Source organism: Chiloscyllium plagiosum, unplaced genomic scaffold (genome assembly GCF_037043375.1).
Source record: "Chiloscyllium plagiosum isolate Xiang-an unplaced genomic scaffold, Cpla_swu_hap1 HiC_scaffold_10, whole genome shotgun sequence".
NCBI lineage: Eukaryota > Metazoa > Chordata > Chondrichthyes > Orectolobiformes > Hemiscylliidae > Chiloscyllium > Chiloscyllium plagiosum.
The window spans coordinates 105,203,528-105,220,126 of NW_028270148.1; the positions used below are offsets into that span (position 1 = coordinate 105,203,528).

Here is a 16,599-nt window from a genome sequence, read left to right on the forward strand (position 1 = left end):
CCCCGGCTTAATGTTCTGCAGGCATGAGTTTGAATCCTGGTGCGGATGAGAGTGAGAGGAAGAAAAGCAGGAACTCAATTAAAGAAAAGCTGGACTAATAGTAACCATTGGTCATAAGAATCCATCTGACTCTCTAATACCTTCCAGGGAAGGAAGTCAGGCAATCCTTACTTCCTCTGGCCCCTCTCTCTGACTCCAGAACCTCAGCAATGTGATTGACTCTTGTCCTGAGCAATTAAGGAGGAAGCTAAATGCTGACCTAGCCAGCAACATCCACACCCCATAAGTGGTTTTGGAAAAAAAATCCTCTTGAGCCCTAGTTATATTGTAGGACATTCCTGTTCTTTGGCATTCATTGGTCTGCTTGAAAGAAAATCCAAACAATTTTGTCCAGTGCATTCCAGTTATTGCCATTCTCCTGACTTTGGCTCCCTAATTGGAGGTTCAGAGGGGATTTGAGAGAAAATGTTTCCAACCAGAGGATGGTGGGGTTCTGGAATGCACAGCCTGGGAGGGTAGTTGAGGTGGGAAATGTCACAACCCTTAAAACTCGAAGTGTGATAGCCTTCAAGGCTGCGGGCCTAGTGTGGGAAAGTGGGACAAGTGTAGGAAGCAGTGTGTTTTTGACAGTACAAACTCTGTGGGCCGAATGGTCTTTCCCGGACTATATGATTCAATGATCGCTAATTCGGAGGTGTGTTCTCAAGGTTTCATGGCTATGAGTTCAAATTTAATGGTCACAGCTGGGGAAGTTAAATTGAGTTATGTAAAATATTTGTATCAATGACAATGATAACGTAACAACCAGATTGTTGCAACAAAGAGCTATGTGGTTCACTACTGTCCATCATCAAAGGGAATCTGCCATCCTTAATGCTTTCTCCCATACAGCCTGGCAAGCTAAGAAGGTTGCTTAAGAATAGTTATGTGATGGATTATAAATGCTGGCCTTATCCCCCTCTCTCACGTAGAAATAATTAATTCAAATACATGTAAAAAGTTGATCTCAAAGATCCTTTCTAAAGCACCATAGTTTGGAGGGTGCATGATCTTGAAATGTTGGACCAGTGGTCATGACTGAGTTTCTAGCATCATCTAAAAAGGACACTCTCCATCACTTGGATATCCCCCAACATGCCATCTGTGCATCGTGAAAATAACTGGTTTGATTTCCTTTCAAATCACAAAGGAAAGATAGAGAGATATTTTTGAGGACAGCTTTGAGGCAGGTGAGTTAGTTAAGGATCAAAGGCACAAATAAAATCCATTTGAATAGATTCGCTGTCAGCATGGAGACAGATCCTTTGGTCCAACTCATCTATGCCGACCAGATATCCCAAATTAATCTCGTCCCATTTACCAGCATTCAGCCCATATCCTGTTAAACCTTTCCTATTCATGTACCCAGCCAGATGCCATTTAAATGTTGTATTGTACCAGCCTCCACCACTTCCTCTGGCAGCTCATTCCATACACGCACCACTCTCTGTGCGAAAATGTTGCCCTTTAGGTCCCTTCTATATTTTTCCCATGTCACCTTAAACCTATGGCCTCTGGTTTTCAACTCCCCCACCTCAGGGAAAAAACCTTGTCTATTTACCCTATCCGTGCCCCTCATGATTTTATAAACCTCATTAAGGTCACCCCTCAGCCTCCGACGCTCCAGGAAGAACAGCCCAATCTATTCAGCCTCTCCCTCTACGTCAAACTCTCTAACCCCAGAAACATCCTTGTACGTCTTTTCTGAACCCTTTCAAATTTATCAAAATCTTTCCTATGGCAGGGAACTCAGATTAAATACAGTATTCCAAAAGTGGCCTAACAAAGTCCTGTACAGGCGTAACATGACCTCCCAACTCCTATACTCAATGCACTGACCAATGAAGGCATGTACCAAACACCTTCTTCACTACCCCATTACTCTGTGACTCCACCTTGAAGGAACCTGCACCCTAAGATCTCTTTGCTGACTAACAGTCCCCAGAACCCTACCATTAAGAGTATATGTCCTGCCCTGATTAATAATTTTAAGAGTAATATCCTATACCAAAATTATGAACATCCAAGTAACAAAAGCTCACACTAATGAATGCACTCCCATACAACAGTAATTTTAAGATCCAGTATACGAACATGTTATGTACTTACAAGCGGCTTGTTGATACTGTTCTGTATTGTGCACCCACTTGCGCACGTTTGTCTTGCAATCGGTTGCCAAAATGGAACCACCTTTGCAGCCTGGGGACTGTAGGTAAGGCATTTCAGGAAGTACAATACACTGTGTATGATGGAAGCTCTTCAACACACAAAGGGTGGTAAAGGTTTGGAACTCTCTTCCACAAATGGCCTTGGATGTTGGATCAGCTGTTAATTTTCAATCTGAGGTGATAGACTCTTGTGAAGCAAGGTTATGAAGGGATATGGACCAAAGGCAGGTATATGGAGTTAGGTCACAGATCAGACGTGACCTCATTGAATGGCGGAACCGGCTGGAGGGGCTGAATGGCCTATGGTGGAAATTTAAAATGAAAACAGATAGTGCTGGAAGTACTCAGCAACCTGGCAGCAAATGTGAGAGAGTGTTTCAGTTGAAGAAGATGCATTTTCAGATTACAGGAGGTAACATTGTCTGGCAAAGGGAAAGAACAGCGACAGCATTTACAAAAGCCATGACAACCATTAACTCAGTCGGGCTGACACCATTTGTAGCATGATGCAGATTTCTTGTCTCAAATGTGTCTAGAAGATCTGAATAATACATAACTTGGATTTTCTCATAATGTATGAAGACATTTTTAAAGCAGCCAATGCAATATTTGTCATGCCTACAGCATTGTGGTAAACAGTTAACTGTTGCACACTTAGCATTTTTGAATATTTTGGCAACATCCTTGTATTTCATTTGAATCTGTGATTCAGCTCTAATAAGCCAACCCATCTTTGTCACTTGAAAGCTTTGTCTGTGAAATTCATTACCTTTGTTAAATGTGACTCTGGAGTCTTCTTTAGTCCAGTAATACACTGGTTCAAAGGAGTCTAAGCTGAGGAGAGGAAATGTACCGTTGAAATATGAAAAATTGGAACTCACAAAGAATTTATTTCACGAATCCTGGATTAAGGAATAATTCACCAAATAACCATGGTATTCAGCCACTACATCCCTCCCCTCACATTAGACTCCACATTGTAATGGAATTCATTGTTAGACCACACTAGTATATCTCTCTTTGCTCATGCTTCCAGGTAATTAATTCCCAAATTCACATTTGTATGCGATTAGAACAATCCTTAAGTTTTGTGGCCTTAATTTGTACAGATTTCCCCTTTTCTCTTTTGGTATAATTATGATGATTTAGGGCAGCATGGCGGCTGAGTGGTTAGGATTGCCTCATCACAGCACCAAGGACTTGGGTTCGATTCCCGCCTCGGGCATCTGTCTGTGTGGAGTTTGCACATTCTCCCTGTGTCAGTGTGGGTTTCCTCCCACAGTCCAAAGATGTGTAGCTTGAGTGGATTGGCCATTCTATAGTGTGCAGGCTAGGTGGATTAGCCATGGGGAATGCAGAAGAGCACAGGTGATCTGGGTAGGATGCTCTTCAGAGGGTCGATGTGGATTTGATGGGCAGAATGGCCTGCTTTGACACTGTAGGGATTCTATGATTCTAACTGTACTATCAACAATAGAGGAATGGGTGAATTATATAGTACAGTATGATAACTACAATTTAAAAAGACTATATTGCTTTGACTGTCCTAATTTCATACACTTGCATTGCTCCCACCTCACTTTATTCTTCGTTCAACCAACCATTTGACCTATTCTTCAATCCATGAGTCCTGCTTCATTCAGTAACTCTGGGGCCAAGGGAGTTGGATCTGTGGCTACAATTTTCAAATTCTCCCTGGGCACGGGTAAGGTCTCAGAGGACTGCTGACATTTTCCCATTCTTAATAAAATGAGCCGAATGGCCTAATTCTGCTCCTAGGTGTTATGAACTTAGGGAAAGGGAGGAAAGGATGACCAGGAAATTACAGGTCTGTTAGTCTAAAATACAGGGTGGGGAAGTACAGGAGTTGGGAGGTCATGTTGCGGCTGTACAGGACATTGGTTAGGCCACTGTTGGAATATTGCGTGCAATTCTGGTCTCCTTCCTATCGGAAAGATATTGTGAAACTTGAAAGGGTTCAGAAAAGATTTACAAGGATGTTGCCAGGGTTGGAGGATTTGAGCTATAGGGAGAGGCTGAACAGGCTGGGGCTGTTTTCCCTGGAGCATCGGAGGCTGAGGGGTGACCTTATAGAGGTTTACAAAATTATGAGGAGCATGGATAGGATAAATAGGCAAAGTTTTTTACCTGGTGTCAGTGAGTCCAGAACTAGAGGTCATAGGTTTAGGTTTAGGGTGAGAGGGGAAAGATATAAAAGAGACCTATGGGGCAACTTTTCACACAGAGGGTGGTACGGGTATGGAATGAGCTGACAGAGGATGTGGTGGAGGCTGGTACAATTGCAACATTTAAGAGGTATTTGGATGGGCATAAGAATAGGAAGGGTTTGGAGGAATATGGGCCGGGTGCTGGTAGGTGGGACGAGATTGGGTTGGGATATCTGGTCGGCATGGACAGGTTGGACCGAAGGGTTTGTTTCCATGCTGTACATCTCTATGACTTTATGACAGAATACAGCATACACACTAAGGAGCGGCTGCTTTCTAAATCTTCCAGTGGCACTTGCATGTACTTTTAACAAAAGATCAAGGGCTACATATGAACTCTTGGTGGGCCACATTGTTTGACAAGTCTGATGTAGTTTCACAGACTCTCAGAGTGAGGTTCAGGGATGAAAATCTAGAACAGGTGCATCCAAGCTAAACTAAGGAAAAGAAATTACTTTTGAGAGCTCCTACCAAGCAGAATGCTGTTAAAGGTGAGACTAAAATAAACCCAGTTTTCCTGTAACCTGTTTTGGCAATGCTGGCATCTGTTCAATCATAGAATCCCTACAGTGAGGAAGCAGGCCATTCAGCCCATCAAGTCTACACCAAGCCTCTGAAGAGCATCTCAAATAGACCCACCTCCTACCCTATCCCTGTAACCCTGCATTTCCCCTGGCTAATCCACCTAACCTGCACATCACTGGATACTATGGGAAATTTAGTATGGCCAATCTACCTAATTTGCATACTTTTGGACTGTGGGAGGAAACCGGAGCAAACCCGCACAGACATGGGAAAATGTACAAACTCCAAACAGACAGCCACTCAAGGCAGGAATCGAACCTGGGTCCCTGGCACTGTGGGGCAGTAGTGCGAACCACTGAGCCACTGTGCCATGCTGCCCATCTGTAACTGCCCTTGAATGGGGTGGCCTGCTAGACTATTTCAAAAAGCAGTTAAGAGTTAACCACTATGTGAGTGAAGCTATGTTAAGTCCAAACCCGGTAGGGACAGCAGATTTCTCAATAGGTGTTCACAGCTGTTGATGATAGTTGCCACATCAGTATTACTGATTCTCATCTCCAGTTCCAGAATTTATTAATTGAATTTAAATTCCATTGATTCCCATGGTGGGACATGAGCGCATGGACCCAGAGCTTTATCCTGGGCCTTTAGAAAATAGCCCAGTGAGATTATCTAAATGTCACTACTTATATGAATCTGGAAATCCACTTGTTTATGCTGAGAAGGTTGAATGGATAGGACTTTGTTTAAAAGGACACTGGAAGACTCACCTGTTGGGTCAGGGAGAGGGAATTCTGCTATAGTTGAAAGGAGTTTGGGATTATTAAACTCAAGTCTTTATTTCTGCAGAGATTGCCGTGTAATATACAAATGATTTCAATTCGGTTAAGAAGTGAACTGGAAATAATTGCTGTATTTTAGTGCATCAGTTGCCTAACAAGTAATGTTTAGTTAATGTTGATTCAATTTTGTTTACTACAGTGAAAGATTAAAATGTAAAATCTGGTCCTGTGATTCTTTGCATTGATCATTGGAAAATTCAATTTTGCTTCAAGTTTAAAGTTTTTAAGGCAAAAATACTATTTCCTCAATGGTGGATTACATAGAAGGAGAGTGAGTTAAGAGTAATTATGATAGAAACATTTGAAATAATGTAAATGCTTGATATACTAAATAGAGAAAAATGTATCCACTATAGGTGTTGGGAGGAAATATTGGAGCTGTACAGGACATTGTACAGGCCACATTTGGAATACTGCGTTCAATTTTGGTCTCCCTGCTATAGGAAAAGTGTTGTTAAACTTGAAACGGTACAGAAAAGATTTGCAAGAATGTTGTCAGGGTTGGAGGGTTTGAGTTATAAGGAAAGGTTGAATAGATTGGGGCTATTTTCCCTTCTGCATCAAAGGCTGAGGGGTGATCTTATAGAAGTTTATAAAATCATGAGGGGCATGGATGAGATGAATAGTCAAAGTCTTTTTCTCAGGGTAGGGAAGTCCAGAACTAGAGGGCATAGGTTTAAGGTGAGAGGGGAAAGATTTAAAAGGGATCTAAAGGGTAACTTTTTCACAAAAAGGGTGGTGCGCATATGGAATGAGCTGCCAGAGGAAGTGGTGGAGGCTGGTACAATTGCGACATTTAAAAGGCACCTGGATGGGTAAATGAATGAGGAGCATTTAGAGGGAAATGGGTCAAATGCTGGCAAATGGGGCTAGATTAATTTAGGATAACTGGTCAGCACAGACCAGCTGGACTGAAGGGTCTGTCTCCATGCTGTACATCTCTATGACCCTATGATTTTAATTAGCAAACCAGCAACCAAGAAATGTGTTGGGTTAGTCCTAAAGCATAAAACTGAGAGAGACAGAGAAGTGTTGCTGTGGAAAAGCACCAGATTGGGGAATGTGTTGCAATATGCGAAATTGAGGCAGGTCAAATTCAACATTTGAATGGAATTAAACATTTCAGGAAGACAAAATTCCATGGAGATCGTTACACACTTTTCAGTTCAATTTTTTTTTACCCAACCATCATTTACATCCATTCATCTACTTCAATTATCCCCTAATTGGATGCAATTCCCCCTATTCCACATTAGGTGAGCAATGTTAACCTGGTTTTAACTTTAAAGCACTTATTCAAGAGTTGTCCTTATACTTGCAAGATACATAAGTATCCTAACATTCAGCAGCCCTTCCTTTTTGTCAATGGACATTATATCAACAGCATGTTTCACTACTCACATGATAGGCTTGGTTGATCTTTTGGCATTTCTTGTCAGTATTAACCAAATCAACTGACAATCCTCTCCTCACTGAACTGGATGGTCAGCAATAGTTTAATGAAACCAGGCAGCAGAATTCATGATAAAGGAGATAAGCACATCACGTGCTCAATTTTGTTCCTTGGTTAAGATAACTTAGAAAACTACTAAAATATGCTTTGCAGGTTAAAATTTTTAAAACAAAATTAAAACAGTAGAGCACTTTCAATTTTGCAAATATTTAAAAATTGTTTGTTTATCCTTTTATCACAAAATTGATATTCTCGAGAACACTAAGAAGCTTTATTAATGTGGTGACCGATTAGAATTTTCTATATAAAAGGAGGCCATTGGGCCCATAATGCCTGTGCTGAGTTTTGCTCAGATCCAAACTAGCTCAATTTACCTGACATTGGACCTTATTGGTAAATATTAATTCTTGTTTTGAGGATTTTCTTTTGCCCTAAAAGTTTTTGTTTAATAAATTTAATCTGATCTTATCTCATGACTGTAGGTCACTTTGAATGGTCTAAACCTAAAAGATTAATTTGAGTAATCCGTAGTAGCAAATTGTAAGAAATGTAATCCTTTGTTTCAATCTTATGCATATTCATGACAATATGCCTGAAGAAAGCTGGTTTTGAGTTTAATGGTATCTCTCCGAATCTCCCTGTGTTTTCAGATGATAAGCATTAGATTTTAACGACTTTACACATAGATGTCTTGAAAATATATGGACATAAAATTAGAACCTTGATCTGAATGTATTTCAGTTGGTAGTTGAAAACAAGTAAAAAGCTAAGCTAATTTTTCCATTACTACTCACTGGCAATTGTCCTTAAAGGAATAGCTTTTAGAAATTAGGTTGTCACATCCATATTGATGTCCCATGTCTATTTTTGGTAATGGTCCAACAGAACCCACTAACAGTTAACTAGATGTTACTTCAAAAGTTGGTATGGGTATCAAAAGTTTTGTTTTAATTGAGCTTTTCCTCCTACCTGACATGTATGACATGTTTTCCTGAACTGTTTGATGTCGCTATGATGCCAGGTTAAATATTTAATTATTGACATTTGAGTTTTCTGTATTTCTACATGTCCTGCCTTGGGAATTTCACCTGCTACTTACAATATCTCCTTATGATATCTGGTCACTACCACTATCTGATGAGCAACAATCCATTCCTCAGCTGCAGACCTATGAAGATGCCTCCTCTTCCTCATTAGAACTTGTATTTTAATACAATAGAATCCAGAACCACTTCATCTCTGACTTGCAAAGTGCTGTCAAAGGAGCTTTGGTGTGTTGCCGCAGTGCATCTTGTCAATAGTACACATTGCTGCCACCATGCCCTGGAGATGGAGGAGGTGAGTGTTGAATGTGGTGAAAGGGGTGTCAAGAGGAATGGTCCAAAGCTGGAGTGGTTCACAGCTGGAATGGTCTACTGCAGGAGCAGTCCAGAGCTGGAATGGTCTACATCTGGAACAGTCCACAGTTGGAATAGTCTATATCTGGAATGGCCTAGAGATAGAACAGTCTATAGTTGGAGCTGTCCACAGATGGAATGGCTATTTATAGCAGGTGGATCCTGAATGTGCACACAGCTGTCTGTTAATGCTCAAAAATATACCAAATAAAGCAATGAGCTATTGGAAGTGTGTCAAAAACTGTTTAAAAAATCCACATCTCCCATTTAATGCACAATAAAATTATACAGCCACAAATTTATATGTTTTCCTAGTTACCACTGGAAAGTACAAATTGTTCTTTGTGCTTACCAGACATATTGAAACAAAAATCCACGTTCAGTCATGAGGATGGATGTTGAGTCATCCAAAACAGTTTGATTAATGCTCCAGTTTGCCAAGTTGCTCTCCAAGCTACTTACTATCCTGGCTTGGAAATATATCGCTGTTCCTTTACTGTCGCTAGGTCAAACTCCTGGAACGCCCTCCCTCAGGGCATTGTGGGACCACGTACAGCACACGAACTGCAGTGGCTCACAAAAGCAGCTCACCCCCACCTTCTCAAGGGCAACCAGAGACAGGAAACAAATGCTGGCCCAGCCAGCAAGGCCCACATCCCATGAGTGAATCAAACAAAACTAGTACGGAGCCACACGATCCCTGTACTTGGCCTATATCTCCCTTCAAGTCATATTCTTTCACTTTGACGAAAAAATGCTGCAAATGTGGCAGTAAGTTTGTTTATGACAGATTATTTTTAGTAGCTTATGGTCTGGTCCAATTTTAAATTTCCTGCTAAATAAGTTCGTGTTAATTTCTTGCCATACAAGTAGGCATGAAATTGCTCAGTGCCAAATACCAGAGCTAATGTCTCTCACTGTATACTGGAATAGTCCGCTTGTGCAGATGACAGGGCTTTCAACCCAGAGGCAATAGGTTCCTCATCTCGCAAAAGACATACACCGAAGCATTTTTACATTTCATTGGGAATCAGGTCTTCCCTGGGGTCATAGCATTCTAATAAGTAAGGCTTTGCTGACAGAACCTTGTCTTGATGGTCATCTTGCCGCATATAGAATCTCTATAGTGAGGAAGCAGGCCACTGGCCCATTGACTTCACACTGACTCTGATGAGCATCCCATCTAGACCCACACCTGCTAATCTATCCCTGCATTTCCCATTGCTAAGCCACCTAGGCTACACATCCTTGGACACTGCCGGCAATCCACCAAACCTGCACATCTTTGGACTGTGGGAGGAAACAAAAGCATGCAGAGAAAACCTAAAGGGATGAGGGGAGAATGTGCAAAATCCACACAGACAGTCGCCCGAGAGTGGAATCGAATCCGGGTCCCTCACGCTGTGGGGCAGCAATGCTAACCACTGAGCTGTCATGCTGCCTAAATGTAGGCATGTCCCTCTTGAGTGGAGATTTATTTTCCATGGAGTTGGGAATACATGACGAGAGGAAAGTGAAAAATCTGAGGCAACATCACAGATGCTCTTTATCCCATAAGGTCAGCATTTGTATAACCTCCTTGATCTTACTCGGATTGGGAGAGATTTCATGAGTAGTGTCAATGGATCTGAAAAGGTTTATCTGGTTGATGGTGACCTACCACTTTGTGATGATAAATCCCAATCCATGTTATTGCATTGTTGTCAACAGGTGACATTTGTGGTTACACACTGTCTATGACCACGATATTGACGACTGTACAAATACAGGTGGGTTCATTATCAACAATCCTATCCATGTGTTGTTGGAGTTTGTCTTGGCAGACTGACAGCTCAGTGAGAATGGTCAGAAACAGTACAATCCAATTGGCATCTTTGATGATGTGAGGTCTTAGAATTCTCCTGCGAATATGGATAGAGGAGTCATCATGATCTGTATCCATTTGAAAAAGAATTTTGCTGCAGAAAATTTCGGATTTAGTTCTTCCAATATCAGTATTTTATGTCAATGTCTTTTAAGTGAAAGGCTACGATGCCTTGGATTTCTGTAAGTTCTTATTGAGTCATCTTTCTTTCAGCTACGTGTGAAAAATTTTGACAAATTCATGAGGCATCCTGATGAAGAGCTTATCCTCGAAACATCAACTCTCCTGTGCCTCGAATGCTGCCTGACAGGTTGTGCTTTTCCAGTACCACTTTTTGACTCTGATCTCCAACATCTGCAGTCCTCACTTTCTCCAAATTCATGAGGCAGTCAACTTTCCAAATTATCCCATGTCACTCCCTCTTATTCAGTTCTGCTTGAAATTTCTCTTGAATATGCATTCTGCACTTATTTGAGGCTCAGTTTGCATCACAATTAAATGTATCATTGAATTGGTTTGTGTACACACCTTTGTGAGCATTGCGTAATTCAATTGTGTCACACTTGGTCTGTTCCATCACATTAATCTCATGAAATGTGTTTACATCAAGATCTGTGGAGGCTGATAGTCCTCCCTTGTGCTGAGTTGGTGGAGCCCATCAGGTAGAGGATGTCAGGAATTCGAGATGAAATTATATACTGCCAATGCACACAACTGGTGATCCATTATGAACTGTAGGACAATTTCTTGACATTGAATCATTAAGAAATAATGGCCAATCAATCAATGTTTTTACACAAGTAGGATTTCTTAGTGTAGAAGATCATTTTATAATTATTTTTAGTAGCATTTTCTTTGTGAGGAGCTTCATATCTCTTCTGTAAGGAACATTTAACTGCCTTTTTTAAAAAAGAAAATTAGAACTGCAGACATTTTTCTAAAGATAGGTAAGTTTTCTAATGTAAAAGAACTTAGAATTTAATCAGAAATAAATTAGCTCTGTCTACAGATCTGTACTCACAGTAGCTGATGCTATTAATTGTCTGGATTGTTGATGTCCAAAGCTCTTGTGTTGTTGATCTTCAATGAGGTTTTCAAATATCTGCCACCAAATATCTTGGAGGTCTTTTTAAAATTATCATTGTTAATCCCCATGTGCGTTTTCTCAAGTCATCTGCTGTGTAAATATTTATGGTGTTATGGACTAGACCAGACTACTCAAAACATTCTTCAGCAGGCAACCCAGACCATAACTTTACAATTTGTTTCGGTAAGTGTACAGTGAAAATTACCTGGAGTGAGGTAGCTAGGTTGACTATTAGGTTTTAAAACAGGCAAAAGTTTATTCACAAGATTAGACAATGAAACACAAAGAACAGAATAAAGAACCCCTACAGAACTGAGTATATTCAAACTAGATTTAATTATGCTGTTCAGGATATACACAACAGTCCCAATAAGCAAACCCCTTTAAAACACAGCTAGAAAAAAGGAACAGATGCTTACGGGTTGAAGCTAGAAGAGCAGAAAGAGAGAGATCCTGTTCACACAGTCCACTGCTGAACTCCCAACTAGTTTCGGACTGAACTGAACTGCCCAGCTAGAGAGGTGACCATTCCCCTTTCATTATACAGGTCACTTCTAAAACATGACCACTTTGGCCTGATGTCTCATCTGTTTACATATAAACAAAAGGCCTCTCAACATCCTTTTCACCTCTGTACCAAACTAGTCTAATCAGAGTCTGGCCCGTTTATGACCCCTCTGAAAAAGATCAAGGCCACAGTACCCATGAGAAAAAGAACAGCTTTTAGAAAACATCTCCCCCCTTAACAAACAATGAACCATCAATACCAAAAGGTGGCTTCATTTTTTAAAATTCCTTCAAAAACCGGTTAGTAGTCTAAACATATGTATACACTATACTAACTATAAACATGCAGACATGCACAATCACATGCAAATTCCTGCCGTGGCACACCCACAGCCGAACACCGTATCTCATTCGAGTCTCAATAACACATCAGCAATCACGTTTTCGCAACCTGCCACATGCACAATTGTCAAATTGAATGGCTGTAACAACAAGCACCATCTAAACAGTCTGGCATTTTTGTCCTTAAAAGTTTCCATGAATGCCAATGGGTTGTGATCAGGATATACAATTATCTCAGATACATTGCTGGTAATATAAACACTGAGATGTTGTAATGCCAACACCAAGCTTAAAGTCTCTTTTTCCATCGTTGAATATTTCTGTTGATGAAATATTCCTGGAAAAATACCTGATGAGTCTTTCTATTCCCTCGGCATCCTCCAGCAGGAGCACTGACACCCACATCACTGGCATCGATAGCCACCTTGAAAGGCTTCATGTAATCTGGTGTGGCTAATACTGGGGCAGTGGTTAACACAGTTTTTAGGCTGTCACATGCCTTTTGACAGTCCGTTGTCCACTGAAACGTCTTGCCCTTTTTTAACAATTCGGTGAGTGGAGCAGCCACACCGCTAAAGTTTGGCACAAACTTTCAGTAAAATCCACTCAATCCGAAGAACTGTAGTACTGCTTTTTTCATCGATGGTGTGGGAAATTACCCAATTACTTTTGTTTTCGCACCCCATGGGGCCATTTGTCCATGTCCAATAACATGGCCCAGGAAAGTGACCTGGGCTTTGGGAAATTCACTTTTAGCTAGGTTTACTACCAAGCCTGCTTCCTGAAGACGATCAAGCAAGTTCCTTAAACGAATGACTAAAAACCAGCAGGTCATCAATGTACACCACACAACTGGGTAACCCGGCAATGACCTTATTAGTCAGTCTCTGAAAAGTGGCTGGAGTGCTTTTCCTGCCAAATGGCATGAGTTTGAACTGATATCTTCCATTTGGCGTTACGAAAGCCATTGATCTCTCTGAGAGAGGCGCTTGCCAGTAACCTCTGAGCAAGTCCAACTTAGAAATGTAAGTTGCTTGTCCCACTTTGTCAACACATTCCTCCAACCGTGGAATTGGATATGCATCAGCCTTTGTAACAGCATTGACTTTGCGATAGTCCACACATAACCATTGGGTACCATCTGGCTTTGGCACCAGGACTATAGGTGAGCTCCAGTCACTGTAACTCACTTTGATTATGCTACCTTGGAGCATGCGCTCTATTTCCTTCTGAACCTGTGCCAACTTTAAGGGTAATGCCTATATGGATATTGCTTAATTGGAACAGCATCTCCCATATCTACAACATGCACAATTAGATTAATACTTCCCAGTTTATTTCTGTATATCTCCCCATGTGATAGCAATAATTCTTTCAGGTCATTTAGATTTTCTTGTGGAAGGTAATTCAATAATTTATCCCAATTTTTGACAACTTTCTCATTGTCCAACTTGATTTGAGGAATGTCCAATTCAGAATCCTCTGAACCTGGTTCTTCCTTCTTTACTGCAATCATTAACACCTTCTTCTCTTGCTTTCCTTCCCTATCAAAATACCTTTTGAGCATATTCACATGACACATGCTGTGAGATTTCTTCCTACCTGGAGTCCTTATCAAGTAGTTCACCTCACTCAATTTCCTCTTGATTCAATAAGATCCACTAAACCTGGCTTTTAAAGGTTCACCTGTTACTGCAAGTAACACCAATAACTTATCCCCAATTGCAAAATTATGAATTTGTGATTTTTCTATCTGCTTCTGGTTTCATTGTATGCTGTGATACTTTTAAATACTGTCTAGCCAACTCTCCAGCTCTATTTAATCATTCCCTCAAATTTGACATAGTCCAAATGTGTGGTCTCTGAATTCTGACTTATTAATTTCTCCTTAGTCAATTTTAACAGTCCTCTTACTTCATGCCCCAAAATTAATTGAAATGGACTGAATTTGGTCAATTCATTTGGTGCATTTCTGATCACATAAAGTACAAATGGAACTCTCTTATTCCACTCATCTGGATAATCCTGGCCATAAGCTTGCAACATGGTCTTTAGTGTTGATGCCATCTCTCTAGTGCTCCCTGCGATTCTGGATGGTATGCAGTAAATTTGAATTGTTTTATTCCCAAATTATCCATAACCTCCTTGAATAGTTTGGATGTGAAGTTTGATCCTTGATCTGATTGGATTTCTATTGGTAGTCTGTATCTAGTAAAATATTTAAGTAATTCTTGTACAACTCTTTTAGTTATGATGTTGTGTAATGGCATTGCCTCTGGAAATCTCATCGACACATCCATTATTGTTAATAAATATGGATTCTTATTTTTTGTTTGAGGTAGGGGACCTACACAATCAATAAAGATTCTTGTGAAAGGTTCCTCAAATGCTGAAATAGGTATTAAAGGTATAGGTTTTATTACTGCCTGTGGTTTTCTGATTAGCTGACATGTATAACACGTCTGAAAAATTCAACTACATCCTTGTGTAGTACAGGACAGTAAAAATGTCTTCGTATTTTAGCCTGTGTTTTCCTCACCCCTAAATGATCAACAAGTGGTAGCTCATGCGTCACTCGCAGCACCTCCTTTCCATACCCTACTGGCAAAACAATTTGATGAATCTCTAGTTGTTTAGTAATAACAAACAGGGATGCATCCACTCTCCTTCTCTGTAAATGCGTTTTGATATAACTGTTTTAAGTTCTCATCTTTCTGCTGTGACTCAATCAGCTTAGCAGAGCTAAAGATTTTGCATGTTTCCCTATTTGCTCCTTATCTGTCATACTTATCTGATTGAAAAAGGTCTCAGATAAAGCTATGTCAGCTTGCTTTTCTGTGTCTTTTGATCTCTCCTGCTTCAACTTGTGCCTCTATGATCTTGTGATCACACAATCTGGGAAAATTCCTGGATAAACATTCTTCATTTCTTCAGTTGCCTACATCTCCACTGGCTTTTCAACTAGAGTAGGCAGCACACCTACCGGTGAATCAGCTATATCATTTGCAAGGACAAATTGTATTCCTGGAGCTGAGAGTTTGTCCAGTATCCTACCACAAATTCTCCACTCTTCTCTGGATTCTCTAGCCTCACTTTACATAACCGAGCACTTTTTGTCTCACCATGAAATCCTGTTATCAGTACCTTTTCTGACAATAGTCCCTCAGGAGTACATATCTCCTCATCCTTTAGCATTACAGACTGAGAGGATCTGGTGTCCCTTAATATTGTAACCTCCTTACCTATTGCTCCTGGTATATGTGAATAAACTTTACCCTTGCATGTATATTTTTTAAGCAGATCTGGCACTTCCTCCTTCATCAACATCTGATCATCTTGTACACTCTGAGGCAGTTGTCTAACTTCCTTTGTGCTTTTTGTTACTAGTCCAATAAAACTACCGGCTTGTCTGGTTTTCCTACATCTGGCTTTCCCCCAGCCCACCAACACTGTGATTTTATGTGGATGACTTTATTACAATGAAAGCACCGGAGCTTTTTAACTCCTTTGTCCCCCTCAAGAGCTTCTTTTTTACCCTGTGGTAAGTTATCCTTATGATCTTCACTGAGATCTACCTTTCCCTTTCCACGTGAGGATTTCTCTTTGCTCCAATTTCTATCCGTCATGGACTGAAACTGATTCTGGAAGCCAAACTGAGTTTTATGGACCAGCTCATAATCATCAGCCCCTTCAGCTGCAAACCTTACTATTTTAACTCTCTGCTCTTCCACGTGAGTTTGCACTACTTCCTCATTAAGGTTATCTTCAGCCTTTATCTCCAGCCTTTTAAGCTGACTTTCCTTTTTAAGGGTCAGTTTCTGAAGTTCAAAAACTCTCTTTTTCCCTCTCTTCTGCTTCTCTCTTTTTCTCTTTGTTCTGCTGCTCTCTCTTTTCCCTCTCTTCTGCTTTTAATCGTAACTCAAACTGTTTCATTTCTGCTGCCCTTTCCTTAACTCTCACCTCTAACTCAAGCTACTTCATTTGTAATTGAATTCTAGCCATCTCTATAGATTCGGATGGATTCTCCAGCAAGTTTAACTACTGAGCTACTGCTGTAATGATCTCTCCTTTCCTCACAGAATCAGGCAGCTCCAATTCCAGCTTGTCTGCTAATTCCTGCAGCTTGGCTTTATCTGTCTTTTGCAAA

At 40.6% G+C, this 16,599-nt stretch overlaps 1 protein-coding gene across 11 annotated transcripts in view; it reads left to right on the top strand.

Annotated features, from left to right (window-relative positions):
* LOC148149046 (uncharacterized) overlaps window positions 1–16,599 on the top strand; it is a 186,457-nt gene that overhangs the window by 107,186 nt on the left and 62,672 nt on the right. For 5 of the 11 annotated variants that reach the window (XR_015758528.1, XM_087991629.1, XM_087991626.1 and 2 more), the window contains 2 exons: window positions 10,363–10,421; window positions 10,730–11,039. The exons of 1 other annotated variant lie outside the window; for it this stretch is intronic. Coding sequence is in view for 5 of the 10 variants with exons in the window: in XM_087991629.1 (XP_087847755.1) it covers window positions 10,363–10,421; window positions 10,730–10,900 (230 nt within the window). In the remaining 5 variants the exon portion in view is untranslated. Of the gene's footprint in view, window positions 1–10,362; window positions 10,422–10,729; window positions 11,040–16,599 lie in introns of those variants that run through there. 5 more of the 11 variants (XR_015758529.1, XR_015758532.1, XR_015758531.1 and 2 more) reach the window with 1 other exon arrangement.